Here is a 23199-nt window from a genome sequence, read left to right as displayed (position 1 = left end):
AAATAGTTTGGTTCCTAAATTGAAGAACTTTGGCACTATTTGAAAGAATTTGTAGCAAAATATACCAATTCCATTCAGTTTAAAATTAATTTAGAAACAGGTTTGTAGTTCATAATCTTGAATATTTCTTGTATCTTATTGGAAATATTTAAGGTTTATTTTTATTACATTAAAAATATACCTTTATTAACGTAATATTTATACCTTGAACGTGTCCAAAAATATACTCGGTACAAATGTAAACGTGAAAGTTGTAGTCATAGTGTGCATTGTCTGCGCACTAATTGTTTGTTTATTACCAATTAAACCAAATTAATGAGATACACGATCATGTACAGATGGATATAAAAAATGAAAAAACGTTAAGCTAGTTTTTATTCGTGCAAACGTATAACAACAACCATTTCATGACTTGAAGAAAATATATTTTTCCGCATGGGGCAGCTTTTGCGCCATACTATAGTGGATAGTATAGAACCGTAGTCGCCTACAGAAAGCTAGTATGTTCAAGGTGAAGTGTAAACGAGTAGGGCATGTGATGATCGATAGAGTTTAGGCACGAGATGATCTGCGACCGACGCGACCTACCGCACGGCGGGCGGCCCGCGCCGAAGGTCTGGGTCGCACACCTACGCGGACCCCTCCGTTTCGTCTTGTGACATACGTAATCTGTACACATTTGTATATGTTGACGATTTCATAGTATTGATGCTCGGTGGGTTAGATAATGAGATAGTAGGTGCTTCGGAGATGCAATCCTTAAACGGGTGGCTATAAATGTAGGACTCCAATTACTGTTGTTCTTATATTTGATTTATTTAATGTCCCACTAAATATTTTGTTTTGGGGCTACTTATAAGTACGTTAATACTGTTTTATTTGATCATGTACATTTTGAATATATACGTCAGAACAAAGCTGGTAACGAGCGGATGTCTAAATACACCGCCGGAAGTGACGCACGCGCAGAGCCAACCCTTCCCAATAAATTTGGATTCTGCTTAATTTGAAATCGCATTATGCACATTTGGACATCGATATTTTAGTCATACACGTTTCAACATAAATCACGAATACAAAACTTAACTAGATTAGCATAAAAATGGTAAATGAAATACATAAGGCCTTACTCAGTTGTAACAGGAAATAATAAATGAAGCGTGGTTACATTTTCTTAGAATTACATTTATCCCTATTTGTTAAAATGAATGCGCCCTTTCCATCGTTCCGCAAAAGCGGAAAATTGACATCGATTGAAAATAACTTTGTATAAAACGATGAAAAAACACGTGTTTTCGGCCATTGTTATCTGTTACAATCATATACGCGACCACACTCGACGCAGGCCTTTTGTCTTTGATACCTTTAGTACAAACATTTGAAATTACTTTAAGTATTTGTTTATATTTAGAAAACTATATACCTAGCAATAATAATTTTCACTATATCCACCTCTATCCATTTCTTTTATTCAGAAAGTATCAAACGAGATGTATAAACTTACCGATGAAATTTTAATACACCTATGTGTTTTACCGGAGCAAGAAAGTTTCGGCATCCTCAGAAGTTTCAACACTTCTTATTCTTCAAACAATATAATTATCTAACAATACATTTTAACTAAACAAGGCAAATGTGATCCAAGAATTCAGATTATTGTGGTAAGGAAAGCTCCAAGTTAAGCGCATATCGAAATGCAGCGTGAAGTGGGTCTGCTATTTCAGCGTGAAATCTCGCGCATGCGCTTCCTCGGTCTATTCTCGTTATGCTATGTAGGGAGAGGCCCGCGCCGGCTATATTAAGATATGGCCAAACGACGCACTGGACAGGGGCCAGACTTACACGTAAAAATGCACGCTAAGAATAGAAGACGAACTTTCTTTCTAACAGACTGGATGAATGATTTTGGTGAGAATAGTTTCGTTTTGTATTTCCAATTGCTTGACTATAATGTGAAAAGGCACGTAAAGATTTTGTTTATCTTACCTTTGCTCGATCTCTTAGTTTTACTATTGTCTTTTTTAACTTTTATTGTGTTGTATAATTCAGCGTTAATATGTAGCACAGATAAAAATTAGTTCCTGTGATAAGAGAGCGACAATCAGATAGGTCATTGCTCAACATAATGTAATGTTCCTAATGTGAAGAGTTGCACGTATCGGAATCACGGAATGCCATGCCATGCAGGCCAGCGGCCGCGGCAGGGTGTCGAAGATATTGGGTTCATTATCAGTTGTGATGAGTCAGCGGAGAGGCGCCACCACCTGCCTGGCGCCGCGCCAGCCTATCTGGCTCAGATGCACCGACGTCTAACCAGCTATTCGTGCCGCAAATAAAACTATTGCTTTTCATTGCGCCTAAGGATACTGTGACTGATGACCTTCACTATAACACTAGTGAAAGCCATGTTTGTTGTTATTTGGAAAACAAAAGTTCGAGATCAGATAAATTTTGAGAAATAGTTGAATTTATCGAGTCGAATGATAGCTAGAAGCTAAAAGTAGCCTCAAGATTAAATCTATCTATACAAACAGTAAAATGATACGTCTGATGTCGTTTCAAAAGTTGTAATAAATCTAAATGTAGAAGACGCGTCTATTCAGATGTAGATGTCTAATCGTATGTAGAATTGTGTAATGATATCAATTGTACGAGAGGATTAATGGCACGTTGTGTTAATGCTGTGTAGCGTGTGTCGCAGTCGGCGGCAGCTGCTCCTGCGTGTTGTTTAAACGCTTACACTTGCACATCTCATTATGTGATCGCATTGTTTCATTAATCTTGTATCGCTCGTATTGAGATATCGTCTGACAGAGCGAACCGTGAACATGACACTAAATATTTTCATTAGCAAACTTCAAAACTACAATGTTAGTTTACATTCGGACTTTTGAAATTTCGTAACTTCACATTACATCAGACGTATGTACGTATATAAAGTGAGTAACATTGAATAACAAAATTATAAAAATCTTACGTTTACGTAATAAATTCGTCAGATTTTTTGTTATAATTACATCAAAAATCTGTTTTTACGTTGTCTAGTTATCGACGAGCAAAAAATAAATTATAATTATAAGAGAGCTAAGTTAGTGTGGCATTGAAACTGAAACGAGTAACGATAAAGAAATTGCGTAATAAAAAATTATTAAAATGTAATGTAAGGTCATAATAGCGAAGCACATAGATTGTGGACTCATCAATGAGGAAAATTGCACGTTTAAATGATTATCTGCCGTATCTCGAGTTTTTCGATATATTTTTTATAAATAACGCGCCGCTGAGATAAGAAGCGCGGTTTGGACGATAGCTGTCGGCGGTTGCGCAATTATGCTTACATAATGAGATAAATGAGCTTTTGTCGACGCCTTCGTGTTATGCGAGTTATCGTCACTTGACGGACGTTATCTGGTAAAGCATTTTTATCGAATGTGTAAGATTTCATTACTAGCACTAAGGCTATAAGGAAAAAAAATATCAAGCCTGTATTATTTCCCTTTGATGAATATGTTCCTTTAAGAAACTTTCTTGAATCAACGTTTCTCTATAATACTACACCAGTTGTTAGTTATTTTACTATGGGTCCCTATACAGATGTGCGTTATAACTTATAAGCACCAATGACGCCCCGAAGTCTGTCGTCGGCGACACGCACAAAGCCACGCGGGTCTCCTGCCCACAACCCGCCTCCAGATGCAAACATTATTAACAATTAAAACGGCTGTGGGCGTCATCGTCTAGAAATATCTCGTACAATTCATTCAAAACAAAGAGTACCATACAATTTGTTTAAATGGCAGTGTTAGGTCATATGACACTTGTGGTTTGTCATGTATCTTACTTTTAGACGTGTTTATCTATTTGTAGTTTCATTCATACTTAAAATTTTACGCCGTCTTTGCATTGTAATTTTTGTTATCGACGAGCGACGCCGTCTTTGCATTGGAATTGTTGAATTTTTGTTAAATCAGTGTTAACGTACGAGTTTATTCATAATTGAACGCGGCGCTCACAAGACGTTGGACCGCAGTAAAAGTGCGTGGTGTTGTGGTGTTGCAATGGTGCTCGGTGCGCGGTGCAAGGTGATGCACCAGAATAGTGCGTTGTGCAAGCGCGGCCAGGGTCGCCGCGCGCCGGCCGAATTAAACCCGCGGCAAGTGGAGCGACGCGGCTATCTGCATGGGAGATAGCCGCATCGCATATTCGGGATAATATTCTGTTTAACAAGATCTTCTGCTTTAGTAGATGGAATTGAGCATTTTGATTTTGAGGATATTTGTTACTGCTAATGATAAGAGTGTAGACATAGACCAATATTCTGTAGTTTTTGTACGATCCAGGAATCCGTAAAAATGTATTTACGTATAAAATGCATCCTACACAGTTAATTCATTGTTTGTTGATTCATTGTTAAAAAAATCTTACAATGATACAGTAGAAAATACAGTTTTAGTTCAAGAGCGATATTCTCGATTATTGTGAGTGTCACAACGTGAACGTCTCTGAGTCTGGGTGGCGGAACATTAGTCAGGCCGTGACAGAGCACTGATGGCTGCGCGGGCGATCCAATCAGCCGGAGACAAATTGAGTGTCCGCGCTCACCGCCAGCCTCACCTGTGGCAATAGAGGCGCGATACGCGTTGTGTGCGATTTGCAGCGGCTTCGTGTGACCCACATTGTGGATCTTTGATGTATTCGCTTATTGATGGTTATGTTCTCGCATTTGGGCGCTGCAGCCACTATAATGCAGTTCTGCAAATCTTTCTTGCAATCAGGAGAATCGAAACCTCGTTGTTGCAGAAGTATTTATTATAGATACTAAATCGAATACAGTATTGTATACAAAACAAAGGTAATTTCACTTATCAATTCGTTACTAGCGGCAGTAGTTTCTCGAGAATATCTTTATTGAAGATAAAATGATTAACCTTGAAAAGAGCTTAATAAAGCGTTTAATAAAGCGCTTCCTGAAAGTAAAACTTGCTTGCGATCTTATTGCAAAGTTTTGCACACTTACAATGTTGATTTATTTATAAGTTTATTAGTGCACACTTTCTTTCTGACCATTTATCATTCCGAATAAATTTGAATGTAAACGAATTGCAAGCATTTTGAATTGCTCCGGCATACTTGCATAATTAGTGGTTATAATTAGACGTCGGGCGGCTTGAGGTGGAAACTTACCGCGCTGCTCAGGGCTTCGGAAATGTACCCCAGCGGTGGACTCACAGCTGATAACGGACTTGAGCTCATATCGTCGTGTACTCGCTCGGTCTTTATTTATTATTTACCTGTGGGTTTTACGACTAGCTTTATCTAGATAATATTCGATATCAACATACGATTATTTATTCATAATTCACAGTGAAAAAGCAAATTTTTCAATTCATTTTTAGTATAAATGTAATCAATTGGAGTTAGATACGTAGATAGTAATTTATTGTACGTTGTTTTGTTTTGCTGTGAGGTGAAGGCTACGGGCTCGTGGCCCACAAGCACGGGTGTCGCCCACGAGCGGCGCGGCTCCCCGCTCCCAGTCCCACAGGAGCGATACGCAAAGTCACAGCTGGCTGATAAGGGCCGGAAGGGCGACGACCTCGCCGGAAGCCTTATCAGCGCCACGGTCGCTGCCCAAGTGCAACTGTTTTTAAGACATTTTTAAATGCATAGCTACAGTTGTTGATTGTCCTGATGTGTAACTTTTGATTTGTTAAGGTTTTGATTGCATATGAAACTGTTTTCTTATTTGAAACCATAAACGTAGAAGATTGTAAATATCTAGTTAGTAAAAATATGTAGATATGTTTGCGACACAACGTATTATTACCACTACGATACCTATTCAAGAAAGGCACACTAACACACACACACACAATCTGTGCAGGCAACCTAGATATTTAATTGAAATTGTAATAAACATTTCGAATGTCATTGATTATCAGAAGAGATCTGATCCAAAAATAGAGTCGTAAATCGTTATCACGCTATAACAATAAACGATTATTTTGGATCTCACAGCTCCCGATTCTAATTCTACAAGTCGTAAGATGTGATTACAGTGCATGCCAAAACAAGGCGAACGACCATTACAATACATTAGCGGAGATAAATCAGTAGCGACTGTTTGAATTCAATTAGCGGAGCGTTTGAGACGAAACACGAGGCCGGGGTGGAAATAGCCGGCGATTGTCCCGCGGAAATGCTCCCATGGGGACGGGAATAGCGCGGTTATGTCACACGTCAGCGCCGGCGCACGTCAGCTGACCTTCGCAATATTTCTATCGGAGATATTGCATTTTTTGAGATATGAAGATGAATTGGTTTGCTAGGTTTTTGGTGTCGTTATTTGTAAGGATTGTTGTTTCTGTGTTCGTCTAGTCGGATTTACACAGGTTATTTTATACGCTGTGAAAATGTTCCAATATTCGACTATTTGTATGTGATTTTTTCTCCATACAAATTGCCTAATTATTTTACGTCCGCTGGGCTTAGTTCTATTTATAAGGCTCATAAATATTTGTTGAATAATTAAATGATAAAGCGTTACATAAAACGAGTTTTATATAATACAAAGTAATGCAAAGTGGTCTTAGAACTAGGTTTATTGTACCACGATGAAACTTTTTATTTTTTTATAGTGGAGAATGCATTTAGGCATACCCAGAGCGCTCGGGGAAAGGGCCCTGGGTTATGTCGGACTTACCCTGCAGAGTGCAGGGACCTACCGACTAAACTCCACTGTGTTCCGCCATGCCGCTGCAGCTGTATTGACCGGACCGCGGGTATTCGATGAAACTTACTTCAAATCGTAACAAAATAGCTCATAAATGTGCTAAAAATAACTCGAGGAAGGATTAAAATTGCGTTCTTCTGCAATTTATTTCAATATCGCGAATACCGAGAATATTTCGAAGTGACTAAGATCTTTGTGTGTTGTATATTTTTGAAGTTCCGCATTGTGTACAGTGGCGATGATAAATTAACCGAATGTTTTGTCTATTCCAGGTAACGGTGACTCGAGTGCAACATTCACGTTAGACTGTGACCTGCCGTGAAGTCTGTTGCTTTAACGTCTAATCGTGTGTGTGTGTTTGTGTTAGTCTGCCTTTCTTGAATAGGTATCGTAGTGGTAATAATAATATGTTGTGTCGCAAACATATCTACATATTTTTACGTATAATATTATTTGTATATTCTATTCACGCTAAATACACATCGCATCGCACACGTGAATCATTATTGCGATTTGCGAGTCATAAACTATTTATATCAAGGCAATCGTTTCTAGGAAAATCTCGCTGTTAACTAAAGTTTTATAAGCGTTATTATTTTTGCACGACAACCGGTTTTCACTGGTTTCGAAGTTGTTTTAAAGTTCAGCACAAGTTCGTGTGGAAAAACTGTCGCTCGTTACTTTTATTTTTTATTTTTTATATAACGGCCTATTTATTTGGCAAATAACATGAATGGGCGTTGAATCGATATACTCGCACGATCTTTGAGACAGCATCTTGTTCCAACATAGCACATAGTATCATTGTCGACTTAACTTATATTTTCGGTCTCGAGTACTACTCAAACAATACTAATCCTAATAGACCAGGGTATGAGGGTAGAAGCCTTTAAAAATAATAAAAAGTGAAAAAAAATCGCAGTAGGATGAAACCCATTAGAAAAGGAGGAAAATATTATGATAAAAATGTAAGGAAAAATAAATTACGGTCAATCCGAGTTCGGGAAGTGGGACGGGGGGGAGCTTTTAAGAGAAATAAATGGTCTCTCTCGATTTCCGACAAACTTCAAGTCCTGCGGAAAAAAGTTTAATGGCAAAGTTGTAGGTAATAAAAAGATCTACAACTTTTGTATTGACAATTTTTTCACATAACCTCAAAATTTAGGTGAAAAATTCAAAAAACCAAGTTTTTGGTTTTTTATTTTTATCTACTTCAAAAAAAATTTTTTTTTTCTACGAAATTTGGTGGAAACTTACTTTATTATGTCCCAAATACACTGTAATTTATTTGATTGAAAATATTTATTTTTTCGCCTTATTTTGAATGAATACCAAAAAAACAACCTAATTTTCAATCGAAAACTCACCCGTCAAAATATCAGCTTTTTTCAAAAACTTGGGAAGCTTTTTGTTCATTGAAATCTCTAACTTCATATGGTCTAAAAAAAAATAAACATTACCATTGCAAATGTTCTCAGGAAGTGCATACAAACAGTGTGACAATGAGCTTTTACTAAATCAAGCACACTTCTCGAACTCTATTTATTATCTTCTCTTGTATCGGCTTTTCGGTAATATTTCAAAAGAAAAAAAATATCTGTTCTAAAGTATAATATTTTACAGCATATTCAAAAGCAAAATGTTGTCGATAATAACATTTCAGGTAGTTCGAGAAGTGTGTCTGATTTAGCAAAACCTCATTATCACACTGTTTGTATGCATTTCCGATTCATTTACATTTTTATCATATTTTCCTCCTTTTCTAATGGGTTTCATCCTACTGCGATTTTTTTTTTGTTTCAAAAATTATCGGCACTGGTGTATAAGCCTAATTAATTTATAATTTGTTGATAGGGTTAATCTAATTATTATTATTGATATGTTTGTGATAAGCGGACGATTTTAATAATCAAACATTGTGATTGCAAAGTTCCTATTTGATAAAGCTATGTATTTTACAATTTTTGAACAAGGGTTTAAACTACAAGTACCTAACCTATAACGTTTTATTTAATACTTAATTACTTAGGCAAATAAGGTAAGCCTCAGATAATTAAAACTCATAATTATCAAAGTATTAATTACTTAAAAAGGAGGGTTTTGGAAAACAAAACGTTTGCTTATCTTCTTATAATATAAAAATGAATCCCAAAATGTGTTGGTAAGCGCATAACTTAAGAACCGCTTAACCGATTTCGTTAATTATTTTTTTATAATATTCCTTGAAGTTCGAGGATGGTTCTTATGTAGAGAAAACGTGAATATGTACCACGGGCGAAGCCGGGGCGGACCGCTAGTGTTTTATAAAACTTTGAAAATGAAGACACAACAAAAACGCGTACAATTATACAATTTATTCATAAACAACATTAATTAATTAAATAAATATAAACAGTATGAGCAGTAGAATATAAATGTAGGTACCTACATAAATACTCTAAAATAATCTTTTATATTACACAAACAATCTCCATAATATATATGTAATGCACACCGTAATTCACATTTAATTATTTTAAGCAAATTAAAACAAGTTCAAAAATCTATCGAAAATCATACAAACAGAACGATTGTGTTCTGGGAACCCGATGACTTTCCATACTGTGTTTAATATTTAATTTATCGGTAAAACCTATTTTAACAACCACACCTTGTATACGTGAAAAAATATTTAAATATGTACAATTAGAATGTGTGTATGTGCTATTAGAATTTATGTTGAGCCATATAACATATTTATACTTGAGATGTGCGCTCGGGGCACAGGTCTAATGTGATTACTTGAAGCGGAATGTAAACAAACGATAATATAAATTCAATCATAATCCCAGCATCAATCTAGCGAGCCGGTTCCTTGTGCCAATAAATGTTTGTCTTTTCATTCCATTTTGTTGTATCCAAAGAATTCGGAAAATCTTACGATGCCTGAAAATTTTAATGTGTGAACTTCTTGTAACAGTTCATATCGTTCAGTTATTTATTTACAAGAACTAGGAAGTGAAATCTCTGTACCAAGTACTCAACATGATGCTATGACTGCATCCCCGTAACTTATTTTCTCAAATTGGTTATATCAGGTAGCTAAATTTATTACGATTCAAACAATAAATCGCCAACGTTGTTAGTTTATAAATACATCTTGTTAACAGCAGTACCCAGCGTTTTTACGGTGTCAGGTTTTACAGGTTTTTATTATTATTCAAATAAATAAGCATTATTTGTATCCCGGTCTATGGCGCGCGTCGCATTAAACGATAACGTGCCGCGCTATTGCCAATTCTATTTAAAGATCTCCGCACTTCCTCGAGATAACGTTCAGTTGTACGCCAAGGACTGACACTCTGAGACCGCAGATATTCGGTTTACCTGTTTGCATGTATTCGCCGAGATAAAGACTTATTATTAGATCGTTGTGTTGGCTGTGATTGTGGAAATATTTCGGTTTTACTCATTTTCCTTATACGACGAACGACTATAAACTTTAACGAAGTAATTGACTGTTGACATTTGCGAACCATACCTACTCAAACATTTTTTTTCGCTTATGATTGTGTTCAAGTGTTTGAATGTTATAAATAAACACTTAAGCAGGTAATACAAATAGCGGATATTCATTAATCAATAATTCAATAACTGAAAAAGCATCATACTAATGTACATCGTCCCTGCAAGTAATCGACTACTTATCTACGAATTAATTGTATCAGTCAGTCAGACTGATTTTTTTTTCTGGCATTTAATCCTACTCTATCCATTAGTTATCAATCATTATTAGATCAGCAGTCGTTACTATAAACATGAAAACACGCATGAAATTAGCGTACAAAGTGGGGCGTGCATCGATTGTTTTCGCAAACAATCCCAAGATTATCGGAATCCAACGGTGCGACTAAACAAAGTGCGTCTAAAATAGCTCGTATAACAACCGCTGAGAATAACCGCGAGTGGGCAAGTATCGACCGGCTATTCTTAGCCGCGGCTCGGCAACTTGTTTCAGCCTTTGTCGGGCAAAAATAACCGAACCCTCGCCTCGTGGAGCCTGTGGGAACTGACGCCGCTTATAGCCATCTATTCTGGGCCCCGCCTCCGATGCTCCATACGAGCTATAATTGGGTCCCGATCGTGTTTTATTAGCTTTATATTCGACACCATACCTGCAAACTGCCAGATGAGGAAAAAAACCACAAAAAATTGTTGCAAAACTTAAAAAAAAATATAAGGAAATTATCAAGATAATAACGCAACGATAAAGATAAGTCAAAACAAACGATAAAGATAAATTTTAGGCGAGACAATGCAAGCGTGTTGATATGACGGCTACGCTTATCGAATATTTGTATAAAATATGAATTATGATGTCGTCAATCGAAAATACACATTTCAAATGTGTACAGAGGAAGGCTAGGGAGAAGCACATAAAACATTAAGCGAAGTATAATTTGATTACATCCTACTGCAGGCAAGTTTAGCGTCTGTAAATATCACATTAAACGAATAATTCTGTTTATACTTGAAAGTATAAATGAAAAGCATCTCAATGGTATCGCCCTGCGTTCAAATCGAAACATACAAAAAGTGGAGCTTTGCACGAGTCGTTTTTTATTTAAATCTTGACTACAAAAAATTGTGTCGCGAGAAGTGACAGTTTATTAGTCCAGAATTAGTAGCAGTTATAAATACACTCGAGAGGAATGCGCATCTGTTTATAGACGACAGGCGAGGCGGGAGACAGGTCCCGAGCAGGTTGACAAAAAGCGCCGAGTCACTGACACCAGAGGGTAGAGGTGACGGGGTAGCGCAGTGCATGGGAACGACAGCTTTATTTATTGGCTTGCTGTTTGCAGTTTGTATCGGGGATCCTTTGAAGAATAGTTAGATTGTTGTGACATGGATTGGACAATTGGTTTTCAACAGATTTTTATTGCGAATAGTCAAATTATAGAATCATAACAAATCGCCGATAAGTAGACATAATTGCAATTTTACTTTTATTATTATGATTGATTATAATTGATAATCTATAAAATGTTCACGGAAAGCGTCAGCGCCAAAAATAGTTAGAAGCAGACGATTAGATGATTCATTCATTGCATTGATAACATATTGTCTTAATACAAGTACAGACAATATTTTATCAATGCTATGTGCAGTAAACTCTAAACTATTCGTAGAAGCGCAACAGCGCATGAAATTATATTTGTAATGTTGTGATAAATATGTCTATTTCCCCTTTGAAGTCTTGTTACGAGATTATTATAATGAGATGGTATCGCTGTCATGTGTGCTCGCTATTTGCTGTAGTAGTGTGGTAGGGCGGGTGTCAGCAAACTGCGATTGTTTCCAAACAAAAGGGCGGAGCGCCGTGAGTCAGGGATGGCGGATTCGCTGCGAGCGTTCTTTGTATGGTTAACTAATTATAGAACGCTATTTATATCCGTGACTCACCCGCGCGCCGCCAACTAGCCGCGATTGTGATGTTTCACTTTTACACTATTTTGGGGCATTTATGGCTCTCGACGATGTTTTAGTGTCGCCCCAGCGTGTGTGGCGGGTGGCTTGGCTCCGCGGAACAAAGTATCGACAAGAACACAACAAGAGTTACGAATGCCGTAAACAATACAGCACGCTAACGTTTACGTTGCAGTCGTGTATCATAACCTAAAATAGAATGACAGCAATGGACGATTCAGGACTTATACTTCACTACATAGTATAAAGCAAAGTCGCTTTCTCTGTCCCTATTTCCCTATATCCCTGTGTATGCTTAAATCTTTAAAACTACGCAACGGATTTTGATGCGGCTTTTTTAATAGATAGAGTGATTTAAGAGGAAGGTTTTAGTATATAATTTATTAGGTTTTAGACCAAGCGGGCGAAGCCGCGGGTGGTAAGCTAGTTCATATCCATAGCACGTTTTGGAAGCAGATACAGTGTACCTTCCCATAGTGCGTTTAGAGTTTGATGTGTATTATGTTTTTATTACAATGAAGAACAATATGCTTATGCAATTACACAGAACTGCTATACTTTTGAACTTTTGCACTGCTTCAGAACAATACACTCGAGAGAATTTAAAACGATAACTATCTTTTTCCTCCTAAACTTATTTTTGTATGATATTTACGTCACAATGAGTTCACCACGAAGTACTCACAGAAACATTGTAAATATGATACAAACAAATGGTATTGCCCAATCGCTAATGATTCGGGTTGTCAATTATTAAATTTTACAATCTCGTTAAATATAAGACTTTATTATTTAGACACAATGGTGAGTGTCAAACAAGTATTATGAATAACGTTGTAGAGTTTATTGAAAATCTTTTTAAGTTTTAAACATCGTCGCTTTGACTTTGTTTTTATTTTTTAATAGCAAATAACATAATGACATCTGCATCGATGTATTTATGCATCACATTACATTAAAAATGTAATTTATGGATACGTATAAACTATAAACATATGATGCAATATACAAACTAATAAAAAATAAATCAATAAAAATATAATCAATAGCATTTTAAAAGAATTTACCTTGCATTTCAATTCTAGGTAACGAATAGGTATATTGCTTCTTAGAATCGCGTTAGTCATAACATTGGTTCTGTAGAATGGATAACGATAATATAGTGATAGTATATCAGCGTTTAGCAGCCCTACTAAGTGGAGGCGGAACTAACACAGTTACTGTTATCGGGCTATTTATAGCCGGCAATTAGACGGGTGACGATCACGCTTGACCTTAATCCTAACCGATCCGACTGCCGGCGGGCCGAATCACGTCAACAGGCCTGCCGTGCGCGCTGGAGGGTTAATTATACTGTGAATAATATATGAATTTTTATTAACTTTTTCTAATCTTGGTTTTTGATCAAGATAAAATCTATTCTATGGTAGGTATGAATAGAGAACAGTAAGTAATGGTTTTGCACTGTAATTATATTTAAATATTTTCGAATTTATAAGAGTAATTATTAAAATTAAGACACATTTTATATCGCATAAATTTTAACAATGATAATATAAAATAACTTTAATTTATTTCTTAATTTCTAATAGGTATTAACAGAATTGAAAAATCTACGAAAACTTTGTGATTATGTAGGTAATGCATGAATGTTATGCACATGTCTAACCACGTGTTTAAAGATTACAGTTCAAAGAAATGTACTAATCAAACATACTTACATTTATATGTGTGTAAATTGATAACTAGTACACGAATACAAGTCGAATGGTCGCTGCAGAAAGTGTTCAAAATCGTGATTATATGTGTGTGTGTGTCAGGCGGTGACCGGACATGCCGCGCGTGCCGGCCGCGACGTGAGCTGCGTCAGCGCACGGCCGTGAACCAACCTGTGATTGTAATATTGGCAATTATGTCGTTTTTACGACTATTGCAATTCGGCATTGTGGGATCATCTTCCAATTCTAAAGGATATATAATATATAAGAATAAATGAGCATAGCAGACCTCTCTTTTAACTAATTAGAATGAGAAATAGATAATGATTTAGCCTTGATTTCTGGATTTACGCAAATTTTGGTTTAAACTTTGGAAACCAGATAACAACTATTATTAAATGTACTGTGAAAACTATACAGATATCGCAACAGAATTTCAATTACATATTCTTAAACGTATAATTTCGGGTTTTCCTGATTTCTTTCCAAGAAATCGCTCACTTCCAATCTTATTAATTGATACTTGATAAACGGGGACTTGTAATGTTGATACTGCTACATACACGTAAAATATTTATTTTAAAGTAATATTAATGTATTTTTATCGTTTCTCAACTATACATAAATATGCAGAACTTCCCGTGCAGTTTATATGTATTTCACTTTATTTCTGCCACATTATCGAGGGCAATAAAATGAATAATACATTCGAGTCCGTCTGCATTTAGCCGATTGGAAATAGTACTGGAGGCGTCGTTGTGAAACAAACAGACCGAAATAGAGACTCGGCCTGAACTGGAGCGACCAAATGGCTTTACTTTAAATATGTAGCATTTCAGATCCATTTTCTGATGAAACAGTCAATGCAAATGCAATGAATGCAAATATGTCAGATTCCATCGGAGTAGCTTCAAGTGTTGTTTTGTTGGTTCAGTTGGCGCATCTAAGGACAATCTAATTACGAAACTAATGCTAACATTATAACGAAACTGCATAAACTAACGGAACACACTAGTGCCGACAATCCTCCTTTATAAATATTATCGTTGATTATATTCAGACCTTGAAATATTCCCGTAAATTGTACCTACTACACGTGTATGATTCTAGACGTGAATCTATTTTTATTGCGTTCTTCGAAAATATTTTTTTTTTTATGAAACGTAATAAAATAAACGTTTTACAAATCCAATGAAGTCAAGTTTATTACGCTGTAGTTATATTTATTATCCATTTGTACTTATCAGAGAGTGACTATTTTAAGTAACACGAGCGCGATGGAATTTACCCGATCATAGAGCTTTATTTCTCATTATAAATAACATCGAAGGCTGATTTTAAATTTAAAACAGGTCATGTTGTGTTTGTACGTGTCTATTTATAGCGGTATCTGTTTACTTTAAACTATACACTGACGATATTTATCACATTTTACGTACATTGAGCGTGTGTGCTTATCGCAATGGATAGTTGTGAGTTGTGACTTTGAAATGTGTGTTTTTGTTATTTTCATATGTTTCATTGCGGGTTTAAGGAACTTTCATTCATTCTCTTCTAATTAGATTAGCTCATCATATCTCTTCTTCGAGATCTAATCTTTTATGATACGTAGATTGTTACAAAATCAATGCTTTATTCATAGTTTATAATAATTAGCATTTGCAAAGAGAATTATACTGATCCAAAAAAAATCAAATTTATAGTAGTATCGTTACATCACGGTCGGTAATATTCGAATAACATAAAATTAATCTTAAAACATTTAACCTGCTTCACAAATCCTTGTATTAATACTTAATATATTTAAATCTAAGTGTTGACGCATCCTAGTGTAAATTCGAATCTATTTTTGTACTAAGTTATAATAATTACCGTAAATCACTTCTGTTACACGACTGGCATACATTATCATATTAACCCTAGAGACATAACCTTCTGAATGCTCCCTTTAAACATAACCATTCATCATATTGATGAACATTTTTTAAAGTATGAAATTTTTACTTAAAACGTTATAATTTAAAACTGTTTACTACATAATTTTTTAGGGATAAGGGTCTTATTTATAATTAAAACATAATAATTAAAAAAAAGGAAATCTTTATTTACTTTTATTATAATAACGTAAGGCACTAGTTTTAAGGAGATCGTAGTTGATAAGGTACGTAAAAACTAAAATTAAAAAAAAAATAACAAAATATAGCTTTTTTTTCTTTGGCCAAAATAAACTTAGTGCATAACTCTACACTTAAAAAATACAAAAGCTAATTATTCACAGCGCAATTCACACAGAATTCAACCTTATGTTCACCACAAATTGCAGTGTTACACTTAGAGCAATATGATTTATATGCGTCTCTGCTTATAGGAACATAGACCGCAAACCTTCCTTTTATTCAAATATTGTGCTTGAGTCGGTCGAGGGTCGGCAGTAGACGTAGATGGGCCATCATCCCAGTAGATGTGACTTGTTCATACGTTTGTCTTTTTATAGCGATTTCAGAGTTGGTCCATTTCAATATTTCTTCAAATATCTGATCGGTCATGAACTGATCAAATAATAATAAAGGATCTACCATTCCTCTTACACCACGAGATGGCCCTCTTGCTACATGGACGATATTTATCGCAGTTGTCCTTCCTGATGTACGACCTTTACTTGTGGCCCAAACGTGACGATTGCGACTACGAATGGTACTTTGTGGTAAGGTCAAAATACATGAAGAAGTAGTCTCTTCCAATAAATCAGCAGGTGATTGAGAGTCGGTCTCGTGGTCCCGTGAGTGAGATGGTGATGAACCGTGACGGATTTGCTGACTGTCCTCTTGGTCAGAGGGTTCATATTGTTGATCGCTTTCCACGTCGTCCACCTCCATAAAGTCTTCATTTTCACCATCCGAAGAAGCCGGCAGTGAGTTGGTGTCATCCTCTTCCAACAATAATCGCGCAATTGTGTCATCACTCAGTGCACGTCGAGACTCCATGTCAAAAATCTGCAAGCAAATATTTCAAACCGTCACCAAAACTAACACAAACCATAACCATTCATCGAAACGATGAACAGATGCTCAATAAATCAAAAAACAAAATACTTACGCGCTGAACACTGGTGTCGCCTGCAACAGCGCGGTGCACACTAAGTTGACAAGAACAGGCAAGTTTATACGCGCACGCGTTAGAAAGAGATGGCGTATTTAGTACCGCGTATTCATCAGATGGACGAAGGTTATGTTTCTAGGGTTAACTAAAGCCGTGAGCTGCTTACACATGAGCGACGAGTGACCACAGCAAATCAATTGAAACACTCATTTAAATCTGTACAAATGTTGCTTACTGAAATGTATTTAAACCAGCAGTTAAATATGTGGAATGTCGGATGTTTGCCTTTTTATCTATTTACGGATCTTAAGAATTCGTCGACATATTGAATAGCTAAGTAGGCCTCTATTTGACCATATAATTTCGTGTCCATTTGCCTACTTACCTAGTCAAGTATTACTAATTGCTCCTAGTACACATTACATGATTGTTGTATTTTGTTATCGATAGAAATTAAATTACCATATCGGCGCAAAATGTTTGTTGTAGAATTATGCGGGTGAAATCGAGCGGTGCTGTTATTTTTGTCGATATCAATATGTTATTTATAAAGGATCGATGTTACTATAATATAAAAAATTTTCAACAGTACAATCATAGAAAGTTTATATGTATTGAATCGTTTAATTAAAATCAGTATCAGGATTCGCGCATTGCAGCATGGGTGGTACATGCAGGCCGGCCGTCGGCTTGCAACCTGCAGTCACTCTGCGGAGGTCAACCACTCGTTAGTCGCACACGTGTAACTGTGACCTTAGGGTCACGCGAACGCGAATGCGATGGTGGAGCTTTGGGCCATGGGATTTGAGGGCATGGATGTGTAGCAACGTATCAAAAACTCCGATGCTAGTTAGTATAATTATGTTTTGGTAGGTAGTAAGCCCAAAGTAGGGCCCAATGAATAGGCCGAAAATCTAAATAAATGAGCAATAAAAAATAATTAAGTTGGTATATAAACTGGTTTTATATGAATACAAACACAAAGTGTTGGCATAAGTCTGTAATAGACAATGTAATATTAAGTTTGCAACACTGTATCTTGAATCTGTATGTCTATGTCCGTTTCCTTTTACTAATGTACTGCCACGCCATATCTTGCTGTGTGCGCCTTATTGTAAAAGTCGATATGAAATAAAACTCCACATTATCAAAAGTATTCGCTGTTTTTATTCAACTACAGGTTATGGGCCCAGGCACATACACCTGCTTGTTGTAGATTGGCGTGAGTTGCGACAGCGGAAAGTCTTCGAGAAGGAAAGTGAGATTATCTCGCGGCGGCGTGCTTGGCTTGGGCGGGCACTGATTATCGAAGAATCGTCGAAATATACTTGTTCCTAGTTGGGAAAGGACAAGGTCGGAATGGAGGGCAACAGTAATAACAACGCCAATGTCATGAAGTTGGAAGGAGCCAGAAATTGGAATATTTGGAAATTTCAAACAACAGTGCAGCTGCGGGGCCTTGGTTGGTTGGACATATTGGAGGGAAAAAGGGTGAAGCCTGAAGTCGCCAGTGAAATACCGGCATGGGAAACAAAAGATGCCAAGGTACAAAGTTTTCTCGTTACACGGATGTCGGAGGAGGCTATGTTACATATAATAACGTGTACAACTTCTGCTGAGATGTGGCGTAAACTTCAAAGCGTTTATGAACAAAAGACTGAGACGAGTGTGCATATTATACAGCAGAGATTCTTCCAATACAAGTTTGAAAAAGGAATAGATATGTCCGTATTTTTGTCAAAAATACAAGAAATGCAGAATACACTGAAACAGATGGGCGAAGAAATATCAGATAGATTTGTAATTACTAAAGTATTAATGTCGTTGCCAGAAGAATATAAACATTTCGTTTCGGCTTGGGAGTCGGCGCCGGATAATAAACAAACCTACGATAATTTAGTGGCAAGGTTGTTGATTGAAGAGGAGAGGTTGAAAGACAGAAAGGAATTGCCCGTGCAATCAGCATCGTCTGCGGCTTTCATTGCAAGAGGATCTGATAAAAAGGACATTAAGTGCTATAAGTGTAATAACAAAGGACATTTTCAAAGTGAGTGCCGTAATAAACAAAACAAATCAGAAAATGATAACAAACGAGGTAAAAAGTGTTTTTATTGCAAGAAAATAGGTCATTTAAAAAGTGAATGCTGGTTTAGAAAGAATAAAGACAAAGACAAGAGTGACAATAATAACGCGTTTGTAACCCAGAGTGCCAGTGGACTCTTTCAAAAGGCACAGTGGATAGTGGACACAGGTGCTAGTAACCATATGTGTTATGATCGTGAGTTATTTACGACATATACTCCATCAACATCGGACACCTTTGTTACTGTAGGGAACGGTAACTTATGTAGTGTGCATGGTTCTGGACAGATAGTGCTGCAAGTAAACAATGGCGAAAAATGGATTGATACAACCATAGACTGTGTGCTATTCGTACCGGAATTGAAAACAAACCTGCTATCTGTCAAATGTGTCACAGACAGGGGTTACGTCATGGTTACTAATGAGAACACTTGCAAATTTTTAAAACAAAACAAAGTATGTGCAATATCATATCGTAATCAAGATATGTATTTATTAGAAGTACGTTACAAACATGTTACAGCAAACATGGCTATGGTGCAATCTAGCTTAAATGAATGGCACGAAAAACTAGCACATCAAAACATACAACATGTGAAGAAAGTACTAGCGCAGAATAATATTAAAGCTTCTGATAACTTTGTTGACAACTGCAAGGGATGTTTAGAGGGCAAATCACATCGCCTGCCTTTTTTTATAAGTCAGACGACTACTTCAAGAGTATGTGAATTAATCCATGCGGATGTATGCGGCCCGATGGAGGAGGCTTCCATTGGAGGAGCCAAGTATTTTCTTCTGCTGAAAGATGATTTTTCAAGTTACAGAACAATCTATTTTTTGAAAGGAAAATATGAAGTCAAAGCTTATGTTGAGAAGTTTATAAAAATATGTGAAAATATGACAGGAAATAAAATTTTATATTTTCGGAGTGATAATGGTTTGGAGTTTATTAATAAAGACATGAAGGAAATGTTTGCCCAGTTTGGAATTGTACATCAGACAACAGTAACATACACTCCAGAGCAAAACGGAAAAGCTGAGCGTGAAAATAGAACATTGGTGGAAACAGCTCGATCTCTATTGTACACCAAGGGATTGCCAAAGAAACTATGGGCTGAGGCGATAAATACTGGATGTTTTGTACTTAACCGAACAGGACTGAGTACTAATAAAGTGAAAACTCCATATGAGGTTTGGACAGGCAAAAGTTATAACATACATGATTTAAAGATCTTCGGAAACCCCGTATTTGTCCATATCCCGAAAGAAAAGAGAACTAAATGGGACTCAAAAGGTGAAAGTGGAATTATGGTTGGCTATGGAGAGGACACAAAAGGATACAGAATATTCTTTGAGAAAAACAATACCGTTCAAATAAAAAGAGATGTGATATTTTTAAAATGCTCAAAAGAAATTGATTATAATATAGTATTGAACGATGAACAAGAAAAGGGAGAAATGCCAAGCCAAAATGTGGAATTGCAATTACCAGAGGAAGAATCAAGTGCTTCAAGTTCTGAAGATTGTGATGATGATAGTGTTTATGAACCAGCTAATAGTGAGGACTGCACTGATGATGACACAGAGGTCTCAGAGCCACAGAGAAGGGAACCTAGTCAGCGTAAGAAAAAGCGAACATCATTCTACACATGCAATAATATAGTTTTGTTAAATGAGGATGAGCCGAGAACGTACCAAGAAGCTATGAGGCATGAAAATGCATCAGAATGGCAAAAAGCGATGCAAACAGAGCTGAACACTCTAGCAGAAAATAGGACATGGGAATTTTGTCAGAAGCCTGATGATTGTAAGGTAATTTCTAGTAAATGGGTATTCAAAATTAAGTATATTAATGGGGTAAAGCAATACAAGGCCAGATTAGTAGCTAGGGGATTTGAGCAAAACAATGATATTGATTATAATGACATTTATGCACCAGTGGCAAAGTTAACCACATTTAGATTGTTTGTATCTGTTGCTACTTTGTTAAAATTACCAATCCATCAAATGGATGTCACTGGGGCATTTCTGTATGGTGAAATTAAGGATAATGTGTACTTACAGCTACCAGAAGGAGCATTTAATAGTAATAATAATGTTGTTAAATTACATAAGTCTTTATATGGCCTTAAGAAGTCTCCTAAACACTGGAATGACAAGTTTAACTCAGTAATGACACAGGAAAATTTTGTAAAATCTAAAGCTGATTCGTGTCTTTATGTAAAGAGCAATGATAAATGTAAAATTTATGTACTACTGTATGTTGATGATATTTTGACATTTGGTACAGATGAAACTAGTGTAAATGAGTTTAAAAGTATGTTGTGTAAAAAATTTAGAATGAAGACTTTAGGTTTCATATCTGATTTTATTGGTATTAATGTTAAACAAAATTTAGAGACAGGTGTAACTGAGTTATCACAAAAGGAATATTTATTAAATGTTTTGAAGCGTTTTCATATGGAAAATTGTAAGCCTGTATCATCTCCTATCGATCAAAATTTTGTATTCAGTCAGAACTGTGACGAAAAGTCAGATAAAGGTATAGAAAACTTATGTAGACAAATAATAGGATGTCTCATGTATGCAGCATGTGGTACAAGGCCTGATTTATGTATATCTGTATCTATCCTTAGTAGGTATCAAAATAAAGCTAATAATATGTTATTGTCATCATTGAAGAGAGTGCTAAGATATATAAGACATACTTTAGATTATAAACTTGTTTACAAATGTAATAATAATGGTAAACTCATAGGTTATTGTGATGCTAACTGGGGTGGAGATTTAGTTGATAGGAAATCCACCACGGGTTTCTGTTTCATGTTTAATAATTGTTTAGTCTCTTGGTGCTCCAAGAAACAATGTTCAGTAAGCCTTTCTTCAACTGAATCCGAATATATCTCTATGAGTATGGCTGGAGGTGAGGCGTGTTGGCTAATAAACATATTGAAAGATCTTTTTCCTAATGTAAATATGTGTCCTGTTACTATTATGTGTGACAATCAGTCCGCTATTAAGGTAGCCAGTACTGAATGTATTAAAAGACTAAAACATATTGATATACGTTACCATTATGTTAGAGAGTTAATTAATAAAGGAAAGATTGTTGTTAAATATGTTAAGACTGAGGATCAGTTGGCAGATGCCTTAACTAAGCCTGTAAATGCTTTGTTATTATTAAAATTTGTTAATATTAGTATGTGTAACATAAGAGAGTAACTTTTAGTTGAGAGTAATTAATATTACATTGAAGGGGGGTGTTGGCATAAGTCTGTAATAGACAATGTAATATTAAGTTTGCAACACTGTATCTTGAATCTGTATGTCTATGTCCGTTTCCTTTTACTAATGTACTGCCACGCCATATCTTGCTGTGTGCGCCTTATTGTAAAAGTCGATATGAAATAAAACTCCACATTATCAAAAGTATTCGCTGTTTTTATTCAACTACACAAAGTATTATAATAATTTTCAATAGGTACTGTTGCGTAGCGACCACATCGTCCAAGTTTTGTAAACGATCAGTCGCTGAAACAAATCAATTTCGTTCCGGCAACACGAAGAGCAAATGATAAAAACAACCGTGGGCAAATTATGTATAATGAAATTGTTGTCCGAATGGAAATGGAAAAACAAAAACAAATCAGTTGTCAATACCGGACGCGGCGGCGCTTTAACGACGCGCCATAAACACGGCGAAATAAACGTGTTTTCGCGAACGTAAAGCCGAGGCACGCCTCTTCGCGCGCATTCTATTTATAGAATTTCATATCGTCTGCTGTCCCTCTCGCGCCTGTAACGTGTTGGTGTAGTGCGACGAGGATGGGGCGCGGGCTCGGCGGGCCACGTCCTTCACTTGTCGCGCTTTCTATTTCGGTCCCGGCGAGGGAGGGTTGATCGCTGGACTCTTTGTGTTAATTGTGCTGAATGTGTATTGTTTGGTGTCGATGCCGCGAACCACATCCGCGTGTGACTCATCGCTATTGCGCTGCGCCGAAGGTGGCACTTGTGTTGATTACAGCGCGGAGTAGGTAGGTGACGGTTCCGAAACAAAGTTGATATCTGTTCGAAATTCTAACTTTCCTGAGTTCTACA

At 36.4% G+C, this 23199-nt stretch overlaps 2 protein-coding genes across 9 annotated transcripts in view; one reads left to right on the top strand and one right to left on the bottom strand.

Moving 5' to 3' along the window:
- The window catches only part of LOC123695985 (histone deacetylase 5-like), a 72991-nt gene that overhangs the window by 32283 nt on the left and 17509 nt on the right, over positions 1–23199 (top strand). Inside the window, exon 2 of one of the 8 annotated variants that reach the window (XM_045641952.1) lies at positions 17104–17109. The exons of the other annotated variants lie outside the window; for them this stretch is intronic. Within the exon in view, the coding sequence (XP_045497908.1) occupies positions 17104–17109 (6 nt within the window). The remainder of the gene's footprint in view (positions 1–17103; positions 17110–23199) is intronic. 8 annotated transcript variants of the gene reach the window in all.
- On the bottom strand, positions 16285–17158 carry LOC123695987. Its single transcript, XM_045641958.1, has 2 exons — positions 17017–17158; positions 16285–16913 (listed from the first exon to the last, which is right to left on the bottom strand). The coding sequence occupies exon 2, from the start codon at positions 16902–16904 to the stop codon at positions 16317–16319; it is 588 nt and encodes a 195-aa protein (XP_045497914.1). The 5' UTR covers positions 16905–16913; positions 17017–17158; the 3' UTR covers positions 16285–16316.

Source organism: Colias croceus, chromosome 12 (genome assembly GCF_905220415.1).
Source record: "Colias croceus chromosome 12, ilColCroc2.1".
Classification (NCBI taxonomy): domain Eukaryota; kingdom Metazoa; phylum Arthropoda; class Insecta; order Lepidoptera; family Pieridae; genus Colias; species Colias croceus.
The sequence above is the reverse complement of the archived record's forward strand: the minus strand, read 5'-3'. Positions and strand labels throughout refer to the sequence as shown.